Below are 15,807 nucleotides of genomic sequence, written 5' to 3'. Positions count from 1 at the left end.
GGCGGACTGCAAAGGATCCTGCCGCGAATGTAGCCGCAGCTACCCCAGCCAGGCTGCCCCCCACCCCTGGACCCCAGCAGCAAGGGCCTCCGGATCGCAGGCTAGGATTCCCCCAAATCCCAGCTTTCACATCCCGCTCGGTTTGAAACAACTCATTTGTTTATCCAGGGCCAGCTGGAGGTGCAGGACGTCAGAAACGTAGATTCCTGCCGTGAATGATAAAGGGCCTTTTCATCCTCCGCCCCAAGCAAACTACAAGCTTCCCAAGGCCACACCACGCTGAAGCTGGAGCTGCGGTGACTCAGACCCTCCTCCCCACCCCACCAGGTGTCCACAAGGCTGCCAGGGAGAGACCGCCCTCCTCCCGCAGCGCCTGTGGGAAGGGGGTCGCCCCCTCCTACGGGAGAGCGGCGAGCCGTGGTGGGGCACCAGGGAGGATGCGGCCTTGGCAGCAGCAAAGCACCCCTCCTGGCCTTGACTGCCGGACAGCCGGAACAGCCGCGGCCCCAGGCCCCCGGTCTGGAGGCGCGGGGCGAGCTGGCGGCCAAGGCCCGTGCTCGCAGCACCCCCTAGCGGCTGATCATCGTACGCCTTGGAATGAGCGAGAAGGGCCCCAGATCTCAAGGCGTGGCAGGATTGACGCACGCACAGGGACTCAGGTTGCTCAAGGCCTGAGAAAGGCAGGGCGAGAGAGGACTTGAACACAGGGTTCCAGTCTGTCCGGAGCTTCCCCACGGTGATGCTTTTTTTTTTTTTTTTTTTGAGACAGTCTTGCTCTGTCACCCAGGCTGGAATGCAGTGGTGTGATCTCATCTCACTGCAACCTCCTCCTCCGGGGTTCAAGCAATTCTCCTGCCTCGGCCTCCCGAGTAGCTGGGATTACAGGCACCTGCCACCATGCCCGGCTAATTTTTTTGTATTTTTAGTAGAGACGGGGTTTCACCATGTTGGCCAGGCTGGTCTTGAACTCCCGACCTTGTGATCCACCTGCCTCAGCCTCCCAAAGTGCTGGAATTATAGGCGTTAGCCACCACACCCAGCCTGATCCTCGTTCTTTTCTTTGGGGCCTGACTCCTCTGCCTCTCCTTCCAAATGTGGGTTTGCACACCCAGCCTCCTCCTATCTGGGCAGCGATAGGACATCTTCTAATGGGGAGGAAGCAGCAGCAAGACTCAGGGGCTGCAGAGTGGGGGGCGGTGGCAGGGTAATGGGCTTGTGGGGCTAGTTCTCAGTGGCCCTCCACAGCAGCACAGACGCTCCCCGAGACAAATGGTGGCCGGTTCCTATCTCCCACAGGCCTGGGTCCCATCATAATCTGGGGAAAGAGGTCAGCGGAGATCTGCAGTCCTCAGGAGCCTGCCCTCAGACCCTGGCTCCTGCCCGATTCTTCAACCGGCGGCAGGACTGGGCCTGCCTAGACACAATAAAGCAGACCAGAATGTCACAGTCCATTTCTACTCTGTTCATTCACATTCTCACAGCCCCCAGCCCAGCCCACGCCCCAGCCCAGCTCTGGGACTTTGGTTCAGGGCTCAGAGCCTCTGGTCTGGGCTGATGGAAAACCTGCTTTGACACTGTGGCAGTAGGTGGAACTTGGCTCTGCTCATCCCTAACTCAGAGCTCAGGGCAGTGCCCCGTGCAGCCGCCCCACTTCCACGAAGGCCTCCACGCAGCGGTCAATGTCTTCCTCGCTATGCACTGCTGATATCTGTACTCGGATCCGGGCCTTGCCCTTGGGGACCACGGGGTAGCTGAACCCGATGACAAAGATACCTGGGAGGGTAGAAAGCAAGGGTATGCCAGAACTTGACAGGCTTTGGGGCAGAACACAGAACAAGGGAAGCCCCCAGGCCTCAGATTCGGGACGGCCTCATCACCTGGGACTTTCAAGCTTGGACAGACAGCTCCACTAAGAGGCAGCAGTGGAGGTGGGGGCGGGGTTCCCACGGTGCAACCGCTCTCCCACCCCCTCCCGCGACGGGGGTCCGCGCGGGAGGGGGCGGGGCGGACTGTCCCCAGTGTGCCCCGGGCGGGTCGTGCCTTCAGGCCCAGGGGGTCGGTTTCTCTCGGGCCACGCCCTTGTCCCCAGAAGAGGGGGACGGCGGACCAAGCGCACGGGGTCAGCGGTGATGTCGGCTACCCACCCAACCCGTCTTGAAACACGAATCAAGGAGTCTAACACGTGCGTGAGGTGGGGGCTCGCACAAAAGCCACCGTGGGACAATGAAGGTGAAGGCCGGCTGAGGTGGGGTTTCCCTTTCTCTTCTCTCAGAACCCACCACCAGTTCTCTCATCCCAGCACCCTTACCTTTCTTCAGCATGTCATCTGCCATGCGAGAGGCCAGCCGGGCATCACCTAGCATCACCGGGCAGATGGGGTGACTGGCCCCTGAGATAGTGAAGCCAGCAGCTTCCATCTTACTGCGGAACCTGTGGGCACAAGTGGGTGTCACAAGTAGCTAAGGGGCCATGGAGCACTCACAACCCGCTCCGCTTGGGGACCAGGCCCAAGGTCTGTGCCCAAGTCTACAAGGATTAACAATTACAAGCCCTAAGAGGCAGATGGGAGCCAGGCCAGGGGCAAGTGGAACAAAAAGACGGGTGAAGGCTGGGCGCAGTGGCTCACGCCTGCAATCCCAGCACTTTGGGAGGCTGAGGCAGGTGGACCACAAGTTCAAGAGCTCGAGACCATCCTGGCTAACACGATGAAACCCTGTCTCTACTAAAATTCAAAAAATTAGGCCGAGAGCCGTGGCTCATGCCTGTAATCCCAGCACTTTGGGAGGCTGAGGCAGGTGGATCACCTGAGGTTGGGAGTTTGAGACCAGACTGACCAACATGGAGAAAGGCCCCCTCTACTAAAAATATAAAATTAGCTAGGTATGGTGGCACATGCCTATAATCCCACCTACTTGGGAGGCTGAGGAAGGAGAATTGCTTGAACCTGGGAGGTGGAGGTTGTGGTGAGCCAAGATCCCGCCACTGCACTCCAGCCTGGGCAACAAGAGTGAAACGAAAAAAATTAGCCGAGCCTGTTGGCAGATGCCGATAGTCCCAACTACTCGGGAGGCTGAGTCAGGAGAATCGCTTGAATCTGGGAAGCAGAGGTTGCAGTGAGCCGAGATCGTACCACTGCACTCCAGCCTTTCAACAGAGCGAGACTCCGTCTCAAAAAAAAAATAAAAGGGAGGTGGAAAGACAGGATGGACAAGAGGGAGACACAGAAGCTAGAGGAGAGAGGCAGAGACAGAGAGGGAGGGGAGCCGGCAGAAGCAGACCTGGTGGGCACAGAGCTGTCTACAGGCCTGGGCAGATGCACGAGGCAGGCTCTTGCCATGTCCCCCTGCACCTCAGCCCGCCCTATCCCTGCTGGGGGCCGCACCGCTGGGTCTTGGCAGCCATAGACTGGACGATGGTGTTGCTCTCCATGAGCAGATCTAGGGCCTTGGAGGCGCAGCCAACAACAGCAGGTGGCAGGCTGTTGGAGAAGAGGTACGGCCGGGCGCGCTGCCGCAGCAGGGACACCAGAGACCCAGGCCCTGTCGTGTAGCCCCCTGAGAGGAAGGGAAGAAGTGGGGGGGGTGTTGGGAACCAGAGCCTACCCCAGCCTTCTCCTGGAAATATAGTCCATGCTGTCCTCCCCACTTCCCTGAGCCCCTCCAGGACCTTCCAAAAGGACAAGGGGAACCCAGGAACACAACCCTGCAGGTACCTGATGCTCCACCCAGGGCCTTCCCCAGGGTGGAGTTGATGATGGTGACCTGGTCCATCACACCCAGCAGCTCATCTGTGCCCCTGCAAGAGAAGCTGCCACTGCTGTCACTGGCCTCCTGAGCGCACAGGAATTATGGCTCAGGGGGACTAGCCTCCTCGTTTCCCAGCCACCCTCAGAAGCCCCACTCCCGGCCTCAGGTGCCACATGGTCCCACCGTCCTGTGGGCCCCAGGAAGCCCGTGGCATGGCATTCATCCACAAAGACCAGAGCGCCATATCTAGAGGCGAGGCAGCAGATCTCCTGCAGGGGTGCGATGTCGCCATCCATGGAAAAGGCTCCATCGGTGGCCACCAGGCGCAGCCGATGCTTCTGCAGGAAAGACATGAGCAAGTAGGGGTGGTGTCAGGTTGGACCAAACTGCCCATTTCTTTTGCTGCTTGGAGCTGGGAGAGTTCATCCTGCCCCGTGCCCGGCACAGGTGGGCACTGGATCATCCTCTTTCTCATCTGTGCCTCTCAGCATCCTCCATCTCCATGCTGAGCCCTGGGCAGTGAGAATGGGCTCAGGTTTCTCTCTCCTGTATAAGGTCCCAGAGGTCAGGCTGGGCTGGGACCAGGTCCTACCAACATGACCCTCCTTATCCTTATGCCTAGCAAGGGCCTGCCACACAAAACGTGCTTGCTAAAACTCAAGGCAGGCTGGGCAGGGTGGCTCACACCTGTAATCCCAGCACCTGGGGAGTTTACGGGTTCAAGACCAGCCTGGGCAACCTAGTGAGACCCTGTCTTTACTAAAAATTTTAAAAAGCTGGCTGGGTGTAGTGGCTCATGTCTGTAACTTTGGGAACCCAGGAGCTGGAGATTAATCTGAGCATCATTTTGAGACCCTGTCTCAAAAACAAACTAACAGGCTGGGCATGGTGGCTCACGCCTGTAATCCTAACACTTTGGGAGGCTGAGGAAGGCAGATCACCTGAGGTCAGGAGTTTGAGACAGCCTGGCCAACATAGTTAAACCCCATCTCTGCTAAAAAAACAAAATTAGCCAGGTGTGGTGGCACATGCCTATAATCCCAGCTACTTGGGAGGCTGAGGCAGGAGAATCACTGAACTCGGAAGGCAGAGGTTGCAGTGAGCCAAGATTGTTCCATTGCACCCAGCCTGGGCAAAAAGAGTGAAACTCCATTTAAAAAACAAACCAAAAACTGGGTGTGGTGGGTGCCCGTAGTCCCAGCTACTCAGGACACTGAGGTGGGAGAGGGTTGCTCAAATCCACAAGATTGAGGCTTCACTGAGCTGTAATTGAACCACTGCAATATAGCATAGGCAGCAGAGTGACTCACTCTCTCTTTCTCACACATACACACACACACACACACACACACACACACACACACACACACACACACAAAGGGAGAAAACTCAAGCTAGCATAATGCTCTGGTGCCGGGCACAGTGGCTCATGCCTGTAATCCCAGCACTTTGGGAGGCCAAGGTGGGTGGATCACCCGAAGTCAGAAGTTCAAGACCAGCCTGGCCAACATGATGAAACCCCATCTATTTTTTTTTTTCTTTCAAGATGGGGTTGCACCATGTTGGCCAGGCTGGTCTTGAACTCCTGACTTCAGGTGATCCACCCACCTCGGCCCCCCAAAGTGCTAGGATTACAGGTGTGAGCCACCGTGCCCGGCTGAAACCCCATCTTTACTAAAAATACAAAAATTAGCCAGGCAGGGTGGTGGATGCCTGTAATCTCAGCTCCCTGGGAGGCTGAGGCAGGAGAATCACTTGAACTGGGAGGTGAAGGTCGCAGTGAGCTGAGATCACACCATAACAACTCCAGCCTGGGTGACAGAGTGAAACTCCATCTCAAAAAAAAAGGGTGGGGGGTGCTGTTCACCTGTAATTCCAGCACATTGGGAGGCCGAGGCAAGTGGATCATGAGGTCAGGAGTTCAAGACCAGCCTGGCCAAGATGGTGAAACCCCATCTCTACTAAACATAAAAAAAAAATTAGCCGGGCTTGGTGGCACAGGCCTGTAATCCCAGTTATACTCAGGAGGCTGAGGCAGAGAATTGCTTAAACTCAGGAGGTGGAGGTTGCGGTGAGCCGAGATCGCACCACTGCACTCCAGCCTCCAAATCTTGGTCAAATCTCGGCTGTTTCAGACTTTCAGGCTGTCTGTCTGTGAGCGAGGAGTTGGCCTCTCCAAGCCTCACTGCCTTCACCAGGCAGAGGCTGAGGGTGGGCACAGGTGCCGCCCCACCTGGGCCTCCTGCAGCTTGGCTTCTAGGTCAGCCATGTCCAGGTGGCCATAGCGGTACTTGTGGGCCTTGCAAAGGCGGATGCCGTCGATGATGGAGGCATGGTTCAGCTCGTCCGACAGGACCGCATCCTCGGGGGTCAGCAGGGCCTGCAGGGAGGCAGCAAGTGCAGAGCCATCACTCATCCACCCTGGGCTTCTCTCTCGACAAGGACTCCCTCAAATCAAAAAACTGTACTGCCAGCCAGGACTTTCCTCTGGGTAGAGAGGCAAGGCATCCTGCGCTTCCATCTGAGGCCCCTGTGCCCCAGGGCCCTGCTCTAGGGAAAGCAGGTGAGAATATATTTGCTGAGTACCAGGCCCCTGCCTACCCCAGCCTTCCAGCTGATATAGCTTATTCCCCAAAGGCTCTGGAACTCGGGGTCCTTGCAAGCCCCAGGATTCTTCCTGGAGCACCTACCTGGCCCAACCCTGACCTCCAGAAGAACGGGGCACTGTAGTCTCTAGGCATGGCACTGGAGTCCTGCTAGGTTCTCCCGACCACCCACCCCCAAGCCTTCCTCAGCCCAGCAGGCCCCACCAGCTCTCACCTGCAGCACAGCTCACCTCAAAGAGGCCAGCATTGGCATCAAAACAGCTGGGATAGAGGATGGCATCCTCCCGCTGGTGGAAACGGGCTATTTTTGCTTCTAGATTCTTGTGGATGCTCTGAAGAAAATGAGACAGGTGTTGATGCCTGTGGGGCCATGTGTGACAAGTCCGAAGGGACAGAGGCTTGGAGGACCACAAAGAGACCCAACCCAGAAAACCAGCAGCCTCAGCCTCCTTACTTTCTGCCACACCTGGGCTATCGCAGAGCTGCCAGGAATCTGGCAGATGGCTCCCGTTGAGGAATTGGGTACCTGTTAGGTTCCCTTCCTGGGCAGACTTTGGTTTTACAGTGGCAGTCTAGGCTGGGCACGGTGGCTCATGCCTGTAATCCCAGCACTTTGGGAGGCTGAGGCAGGTGGTTCACCTGAGGTCGGGAGTTTGAGACCAGCCTGACCAACATGGAGAAAGCCCCTCTCTACTAAAATACAAAAAATTTAGCTGGGCGTGGTGGTGCATGCCTGTAATCTCAGCTACTCAGGAGGCTGAGGCAGGAGAATCGCTTGAACCTGGGAGGTGGAGGTTGTGGTGAGCCGAGATTGCACCACCGCACTCCAGCCTGGGCAACAAGAGTGAAACTCCGTCCAAAAAAATAAAAAGTAAAAATACAATGGCAATCTAATGATAGAATTAAAGGTACTTGTGGAGAAGGAAGATACGTCTTCCTAACGTCATACTGAATATCTTTTTTGGTTGCCTAATGGTGAAGGAAAAGATCACAGAAGTAATTGTGGGTTCAATGTGGGCCTCTATTTGATAGATTTGAAAGCTACTGGAGGCTGGGCACGGTGGCTTACGCCTGCAATCCTAGCACCTTTGAGAGGCTGAGGCGAGTGGATTGCCTGAGCTCAGGAGTTTGAGACCAGCCCGGGAAGCACAGTGAAATCCTGTCTCTACTAAAAATACAAAAAATTAGCCAGGCATGGCTGTGTATGCCTGTAATCCCAGCTACTCTGGAGGGTGAGACAGGAGAATCACTTGAACCCAGGAGGCGCAGGTTGCAGTGAGCTGAGATCATGCCAATGCACACCAGCCTGGGTAACAGAGACTCCGTTTCAAAAAAAAAAAAAAAAAAAAGGGAAAAAAAAAAAGCCGTTGGGTCTGAGTGAGGGCTTTGTTGGGAAGTGACCGGATGGGAGTCAGGTGTTCTGCTTCTGACATTCATTTCACTCTTTTTTTTTTTTTTTAGATGGAGTCTCACTCTGTTGCTAGACTGGGCAGTGGCAAGATCTCGGCTCCCTGCAACCTCAGCCTTCCAGGTTCAAGCAATTCCCCCGCCTCAGCCTCCGAGTGCCACCATGCCCAGCTAATTTTTTGTATTTTAGTAAAGACAGGGTTTCACCATGTTGGCCAGGATGGTCGTGATCTCCTGACCTCGTGATCCACCTGCCTCAGCCTCTCAAAGTGCTGGGATTACAGGCATGAGCCACCAAGCCTGGCCTTTTTTTTTTTTGAGTCTTGCTCTGTTACCCAGGCTGCAGTGGCACGATCTTGGCTCACTGCAACCTCTGCATCCCGGGTTCAACCGATTCTCCTGCCTCAGCCTCCCGAGTAGCTGGGATTACAGGCACACACAACCATGCCCAGTTAATTTTTTTTTTGTTTTGTGTTTTGTTTTGTTTTGTTTTGTTGTTTTAGTAGAGATGGGGTTTCACAATGTTGGCCATGCTGGTCTCGAACTCCTTGTGATCCACCCACCTCAGTGGTAGATCACTACCAAAGTGCTGGGATTATAGGCGTGAACCACCGTGCCCAGCCATAATAAATACTATTTCAGTTTCATACTTATATAAATTTTGTAACATTTACAAAATGAGTAATAGTCAGCAGTCATAAGGGCTACTATGCGTCAGACTGTTCTAAGCATTTTTTTTTTTTTTTTGAGACAGTGTCAGTCTCTTGCCTCAGCCTCCCAAGTAGCTGGGATTACAGGCATCTGCCATCATGCCAGCTAATTTTTGTATTTTTGTAGAGATGGGGTTTTGCCATGTTGGCCGGGCTGGTCTCTGACTCCTGACCTCAGGCATCCTAAAGTGCTGGGATTACAGGTGTGAGCCACCACACCTGGCCTGTTCTAAGCATTACATGTATTCAATCTTAATTTGTAATGATCCTATTAAGTGCTATTATCTTCATTTTCCCAATGAAGGAATTGAGGCAGAGAGGGGTAAGATACTTGCCCACAGGAACAGAGCCACTAGAGGGCAGCACTGGCAGTGGAGCTCCGTCAGAACAGCCCCAGAGCCCTCAGTCTCAGTTCCAGCCTCCTACTCCTTTCCTATAGAAGGTCAGCTATGAGGAACTCTGTTCCGCAGGTGGGAAAATGAATGCTCACAAAGGCAGTTTCCAATCTGGGAGACCAAGGCGGAGCAGATCATTTGAGGCCAGGAGTTCAAGACCAGCCTGATCAACATGGTGAAACCCTATCTCTACTAAAAATGCAAAGATCAGCTGGGCATGGTGGCAGGTGCTTGTAATAGCAGCTACAGGCTGCTGAGGCACGAGAATCACTTGAGGTTGGGAGGCGGAGGCACGAGAATCACTTGAGGTTGGGAGGCGGAGGCACGAGAATCACTTGAGGTTGGGAGGCAGAGGCACGAGAATCACTTGAGGTTGGGAGGCGGAGGTTGCAGTTAGCCAAGATCGTGCCATTGCATTCCAGCCTGGGTAACACAGCAAGACAGTGCCTCAAAAAGAAAAAAGAAAAAAACAGATAAAGTTTCTTGGTCAAGGCTTTTCAGCAAAACAGAGGCCTGTACTCAGCCTTTTTAGTGCACAGCTCTGGGGCCAACAGTGGGCCCAGGGCTGTGGATGAGCTGAGCTGGCTAAGCCAGCTCTGCTGACAGTGGGAAGCAGGCAGCTGGGGTCAGTCCCTGCAAACCCCCCCCCCCCAACTCACTGTGTACCTGGGTTCCACAGATGAAGCGGACAGAGCTAAGGCCAGCTCCAAACTCCTCCAGAGCCTGCAGACCTGCCTGGATCACCTCGGGGTGGCTGCTCAGGCCCAGATAGTTGTTGGCACAGAAGTTAAGGATTCCTGAGGTGAAGGAGAGATGGATATAGCAGCTCAGGGGGGGGCAAGGAAGGGTGTGGAAAGATGACAGTGCCCGGCCCTGGGGAAATGGTCCAGAAAGGATACAGATCTGGATTCACCATTGAGGCACTGAATTCAACCGCTACAGAGGGAGGGTCAGTGCTACACCTTGAAGAGCGAGAAGTTTAAACTTTTTTTTTTTAGACAAACGCCAGGCTGGAGTGCAGTGGTGCGATCTCAGCTCACTGCAACCTCCGCCTTCTGGGTTCAAGCAGTTCTCCTGCCTCAGCCTCCCGAGTAGCTGGGACTACAGGCGCACGCACCGCCATGCCCAGCTAATTTTTGTATTTTAGTAGAGATGGGGTTTCACCATGTTGGCCAGGATGGTCTCGATCTACTGACCTCGTGACCTGCCCACCTCAGCCTCCCAGAGTGCTGGGATTACAGGCGTGAGCCACCACACCCAGGGAGAAGTTTAAACTCTTGCTATTTTTTTTTTTCTTTGAGAGAGAGTCTTGCTCCGTTACCCAGTTTGGAGTACAGGGGTGCAGTGATGACTCACTACAGCCTCAGCCTCCCAGACTCAATCCTCCTACTCAACCTCCTGAGTAGCTGGGACTACAGGTGCATGCCACCATGCCCAACTAAATATATTTTTTATTTTTTTGAGATAGAGTTTTGCTCTTGTTGCCCAGGCTGCAGTGCAGTGGTGCGATCTTGGCTCACTGCAACCTCTGCCTCCCGGGTTCAAGAGATTCTCCTGCCTCATCCTCCTCAGTAGCTGGGATTACAGGCATGCTAATTTGGTATTTTAGTAGAGACAGGGGTCTCTCCACGTTGGTCAGGCTGGTCTCAAACTCCTGACCTCAGGTGATCCACCCGCCTTGGCCTCCCAGAGTGCTGGGATTTCAGGTGCAGGCTACTGCACCCAGCCTAAACTGCCTTTGAATCGCATTCTACCCAAGGAGGAACCCAGCCCTTTTTCACAGGCTTCTCCTGTGCCTGAAGTTCTAGGCCTTGGTTTCCTTGTGAGTTAAAGAAGAGGGCTGGGTCAGATGCCTGCTGCAGTCCTGGAACTCCACAGTTTATTTTGCTGCCTGGTACAGAATCACATCCTCAAAGGTGGGTGCCTGAGATGCCAGTCCCCAAATTCTAAAGCCCAGGGTGAGAACAGCTGACTTCAGGAGTAAACAGTCCAGAGCAGGGAAAAGTTCACAGAGTCTGGGAAAATTTAAAACAGGATGATGGCCGGGCGCGGTGGCTCACGCCTATAATCCCAGCACTTTGGGAGGCCGAGGCAGGTGGATCACGAGGTCAAGAGATCGAGACCATCCTGGTCAACAAGGTGAAACCCCGTCTACTAAAAATACAAAAAATTAGCTGGGCATGGTGGTGCGTGCCTGTAATCCCAGCTACTCAGGAGGCTGAGGCAGGAGAATTGCCTGAACCCAGGAGGCGGAGGTTGCGGTGAGCCGAGATCATGCCATTGCACTCCAGCCTGGGTAACAAGAGCGAAACTCCGTCTCAAAAAAAAAAAAGCAAAAACAGGATGAGATCTTGGGTCTCCTAATTTCCCATCTTTTCACCGGCTCTAAGCTTCCTCCGAGGGAGAGGAGGGGTTACCTGGGACCTCTGTTTTACAAACGAGTACAACAGCACCAGGGTTCCACGCAGAGCTCCTGGGCAGGACGCAGCTCTGGGAGCCTGTATGATCACCTCACCTGAGGCCTGACTAGTAAGTCAAGCAGTAACCACGGGTTAGAATGAAATGAGGGCAGGCGGGGAGCGATGGCTCACACCTGTAATCCCAGCCCTTTGGGAGGCTAAGGCGGGCGGATCACTTAAGGTCAGGAGTCTGAGACCAGCCTGGCCAACATGGAGAAGCCCAGTCTCTACTAAAAATACAAAAGTTAGCCGGGTGTGCTGGCAGGTGCCTGTAGTAGCAGCTACTTGGGAGGCTGAGGCATGAAAATCGCTTGAATCCAGGAGGCAGAGGTTGCAGTGAACCGAGATCTCGCCACTGCACTCCAGCCTGGGCGACAGAGCAAGACGAGGCTCCGTCTCAGAAAAGAAAAAAGAAAAAAAAGAAAGAAATGAGGAAGACCTGGCAGGGCCAACTCATCATATGATTTTTGCGGCAGCCCTGGGACCCCTTGCTTGCTACGAGATCGGGCAGGAAGCTGTCCTTTCCGGCCAGTAGTCAATGTTCCAGCTTCAGCATTCCAGCTTTGCTTGCAACTAACTGGGGGCTTTTGGGCAAGCCACGTTGCATCTGTGGACTTCAGTCTCTTCGTTTGTAAAATGGAATTAGTCATTCCTACGTTTAGAATTTAGCAGTTCACGTGCAGCAACAATTGGTAGAGGCTTCACAAAGCAGCGGCTCAAGAAACATGAGTTTCCTTGCTGCCGCCTTCCCACCACCCTTCCTTACAGCGTGACGGTGCGAGCCAGCTGTGTGTCTCTCTCCTTTTCTCACATTCCCACAGGGCTGGTGCCAGCCAGCTCTGCCTTGTGAGCCAAAAAGGTGCTCAAGGGCAAATCACCTCCCTCCGTCAAAACGGGTTTAACCAGGCTAGAGTCAATATTAGGAAGCCATAAAGTCGGCCTGAGAGTTGGGAAGGGGAGCAGTAGCTAAGAGTGTAGGAGGCGCCTACCCCCGCCTCCAGGACCTCCATTCCAGCGCAAGCTCGGGAAGGTTTTGGAACGACTCCCGGGAAGGGGAGTTACCTCCGGAGACGCCGTCCACGTAGATGTGCGGCCCCTGACGGGACGTGATGACCCTCTCACTCTTCCAGGTGCCAGCTTCGCGGATCCCTTCCAGCTCCCCTTCCAGAATGCCGCGCAGCTGAGCCAGCGCTGACAGCGCGCGGCGTCCGCAGGGCACTCCGGAGAGCGAGGCGCGCCAGACGTTTCCAGCCCACATCGCTCCAATCTCGCCCGAGCGCGCCAGCCAGCGAGGGAGCCTGGAGCACCACGGACGCAGCCTGGTCACGCGGTCAGGGGCCAGGCCCCGGCAGCCAATCGGAGCGACAGGGGCTAACTTATAGCGGCTGGGAGGCGGGTCTAGGATGGATGGGCGGGGCATGGCGGGATCCGCCGGGGACCTAGCAGCCTGACTTGTAAGTTGAGACTGCAGAGGTCCGGGTGGCAGAAAGGAAGGAAGGGGGCGGAGGAAGTCGCGTCAGGGCCCAGCCCACCAGGCTCCCCACCGCAATCCCACGTACCCACCTCTCGGGCAGAAATGGGGTGCCCTCTGGACCCCAAAGGCAGAAGCCTAGAAACCGGCTAAGGCACGTTCTGTAGCCTCCGGTACTAAGGTTTCCCGGCTTCCGTCCAGCTCCTGTTACCCTCCCCCTATCCTCAGGTGCAGACGCCCAGATGTCCCTACTGCCCACCAGCCCAACTGGTCCGCATTCACCCCGTCTTCCAAGTGGGGAAAAAATACACCGCTCAGTTTCTCCCTTTTCCAATTTATTTTAAAGTTTTTAAATTACAAAGACAGCAAAAATTTCCCGGCACAAGTAACACTTGTTTAAAAAAGGCGGGGGGCGGGGGGGACGCGCAATTGCGCGACTTTCTATTTTATTAAAAATAAGAGAAAGACAACTGTACAGGTTTTTTTCTCCCAGCTCCCGGTGTGAAACTAAGTACTAGTCCTAGATATGTATATATACACATACACACACATGCACACAGATCTAGCTCTGTAAAACTACTTAGCAAATCCCAAATCGACTGCAGTATGCCTTACTGTCCACTGCCCGCCCACTCCCCCTCCCCAGCTACAAGTACTTATAATAAAAGACTCAAAAAGAGGTCGGGAGGTTTTAAGTGGCCGCAGCCTCACCAAACCAAGCAAAGCTACCTCTTGTACGGGGGAACAAAAACCCAGAGGAAAAGAAAAAGAGGTCTTCCTAGGACACAATCCATCGGTTGTATGGAAAAATCCAAGTTTCAACAGGGCACACTGAGGCACTTGGCTGACTGATTCCCCTAAAGTTTTCACTCCAGTTTAACAAGAGAATTTGCTGAAGCCACAAAGATCCCCCCATGGCTACATCCTAGCTGACTGGGAGAAGCTATGGCTTCTCCCATCCCGCTGTCACTTGGACCCCACTCCCCTTCCCTAAAACAACAGGGAGGCCGAAAGGGCAAAGTGACAGAAATGAGAAGGAAACTGGGTTTGGATCCCCCACTGCTCACCACTGGGAGGTGGAGGTCAGCCACCTGGGGCGGGTGGGTTTTTTCCACCTCCCTCCTTTGCCGGCTGGCTGCTGCCTACCACCTCTCTCCTCTGGGCCAAAGATTCTGAAACTCTCACAACCGGTGCCCAAGTCAGAGTTCACTCACTCTCAAGATACTCCTGCTAACCTCACAACTCCTGGGCTCCCTCTCGTCTAGCCAGAAACTGCCTTGTGTCTTTTCCCCACCCACATCTACCTTCATGGCAAACAAACCGACAAAACACACAAGTCCCCCCACCCCCCCCAGCAAATCCCTAACCCCATAAGTAGGTTAATAGCAAAACAAAATATAAGTACATTCTCATCATTACAGAGATTGGTGGTTGCTGTCCTTGCACCACTGGTTAAGGAAAAATGAATTATTCTGTAATTTCTGAAGAATCCAAATCCTGTCTCTTATAAAGTCAGAATAGAAGGGGGCAAAAGGTAGTGGTGAGCATCAAGAAAGAAAAAAGGAGAAAAGTATTTACAGAAACTAGACAAGAGGGAGTGTCCGCAAGAAGAGGCTTCCTTGTCACTTCTTTTTGCCGGCCCTCTTGGCACTGGATTTTGCTTTGGGCTTCACTGGTTTGGCCTTCTTGGGCTTGGATGCTTTGACCGGCTTGGCTTTGACAGTCTTGGGTTTTTTTGCTCTCTTGGGCGTGGCAGCTAGCTTCTTCTTGGCCTTCTTGACTGGGGTGGCTTTGGGTTTCTTGCTTGGGGCTTTGGAGGCAGCCTTCTTGGGTTTAGATGCCTTCTTTGGCGTGGCTACCTTCTTGACTTCCTTCTTGGTCTTCTTGAAGGCCACTGACTTCTTGGGCTCGTCGCTCTTGGCTAGCCGGAAGGACCCAGAGGCCCCCACCCCTTTGGTCTGCTTGAGGACACCGGTGGTGACCAGGCGCTTGATGGACAACTTGATCTGCGAGTCAGCGTTCTCACCCACCTTGTAGTGGCTCTTGATATACTTCTGGATGGACTGGCGCGAGGAGCCAGCGCGGTTCTTCTCGGCCTGGATGGCAGCCACGATCATGTCTGAATACTTGGGGTGGTCTGTGGACTTCTTGGAGGCCTTGGCCCGCTTGGGCTTGGCCGCAGGGGCAGACGTGGAATTCTCGGTCATGGTGGCCTGCCTGGTCCGGCTGTTGAAGGCGCCTTCCAAAGGGCCAGCCCTCGTCGGAGGCTGAGCAAAGCCTGCCTCGGGAATCTGCTCTCGAGTCCCTTGAATACCCACCCGGCCAGTCCGGAGTGCGGGTCCCGGGGATGCAAGCGAGGAGTCGCTGCTTCTCCTCCCCGGGTCGGGTGTCGGGAGAGCTCGCCGAGCCGGCTCTGCGAGGCCCAGCCCCGCCGGTCTGTCGCTTGGTCTCGGCACCGGGATCTGTCTCTGCCTGTGCCTCCGCCTCCTCTGCCTCCCTTTTCCCAGCTCCGCGTCTGGCGCTTGGGCGGCGCATCCGGGTATTTAGCGGCGGCGGGCGGACCGCGGTGAGGACAGGGCTGCTGGCTGCCTGCTCCCGGCCCGGAATGGCGCTGCGCCGCCGCCATCTGTGTTTCTTCCGCCGAGCAAATCCGACCTTTCCCCCCGGCCCGGGCTTTCCCGCTCCCCGCCGCCGCCCGGGGCCGCTGCCTGGCTCACTGGGCTTCCCCGCCGGGCGGCCCGCTGGCCCGGCCGCCACCCCCCGCGCCCGCCACGCGCCCCAAACGGCGCCGAGGACCGCTGGTGCGCCGGCACATTTCCCCTTTGCGGGGGGCTGGCTCTGCGGGGTTAGGGAGCCCCGGTGCAGGAAACCCCCCGTAGCAAAGCTCTCCCCTGGAGCTACCCGGGGCTCCGCTCCTGGCCCGCTGCAGGGTCCCCTAGCCCAGCGGAGCTGCCGGAAAGCGGCTCCAACTAACACACGCGGCCCCGAGCTGGGCGACTCCCAGCCGGGCCGA

The 15,807-nt window shown here is 55.3% G+C and overlaps 2 protein-coding genes across 3 annotated transcripts; both read right to left on the bottom strand.

Moving 5' to 3' along the window:
* Positions 1–1,444: 1,444 nt before the first annotated feature.
* On the bottom strand, positions 1,445–12,633 carry GCAT (glycine C-acetyltransferase). Of its 2 annotated transcripts, XR_004733538.3 has the most exons (10): positions 12,386–12,633; positions 9,531–9,661; positions 6,583–6,684; positions 5,980–6,126; positions 3,930–4,084; positions 3,713–3,795; positions 3,383–3,554; positions 2,913–2,994; positions 2,309–2,430; positions 1,445–1,773 (listed from the first exon to the last, which is right to left on the bottom strand). XR_004733538.3 is itself a non-coding variant. In XM_002743758.6 (9 exons), the coding sequence occupies exons 1-9, from the start codon at positions 12,579–12,581 to the stop codon at positions 1,622–1,624; spliced, it is 1,260 nt and encodes a 419-aa protein (XP_002743804.3). In that variant the 5' UTR covers positions 12,582–12,633; the 3' UTR covers positions 1,445–1,621. The 2 variants fall into 2 exon arrangements, 1 of the variants encoding a protein (XP_002743804.3); XM_002743758.6 differs by lacking the exon at positions 2,913–2,994.
* A 479-nt stretch (positions 12,634–13,112) lies between these two features.
* H1-0 (H1.0 linker histone) lies at positions 13,113–15,311 on the bottom strand. The gene has a single exon (XM_003732141.6). It carries the CDS (start codon positions 14,999–15,001, stop codon positions 14,417–14,419), a length of 585 nt encoding a protein of 194 aa, XP_003732189.1. The 5' UTR covers positions 15,002–15,311; the 3' UTR covers positions 13,113–14,416.
* Between the last annotated feature and the right edge of the window lie 496 nt (positions 15,312–15,807).

Source organism: Callithrix jacchus, chromosome 1 (genome assembly GCF_049354715.1).
Source record: "Callithrix jacchus isolate 240 chromosome 1, calJac240_pri, whole genome shotgun sequence".
Classification (NCBI taxonomy): domain Eukaryota; kingdom Metazoa; phylum Chordata; class Mammalia; order Primates; family Cebidae; genus Callithrix; species Callithrix jacchus.
Note: the sequence above shows the minus strand (reverse complement) of the source record. Positions and strands in the feature narration are given on the sequence as shown.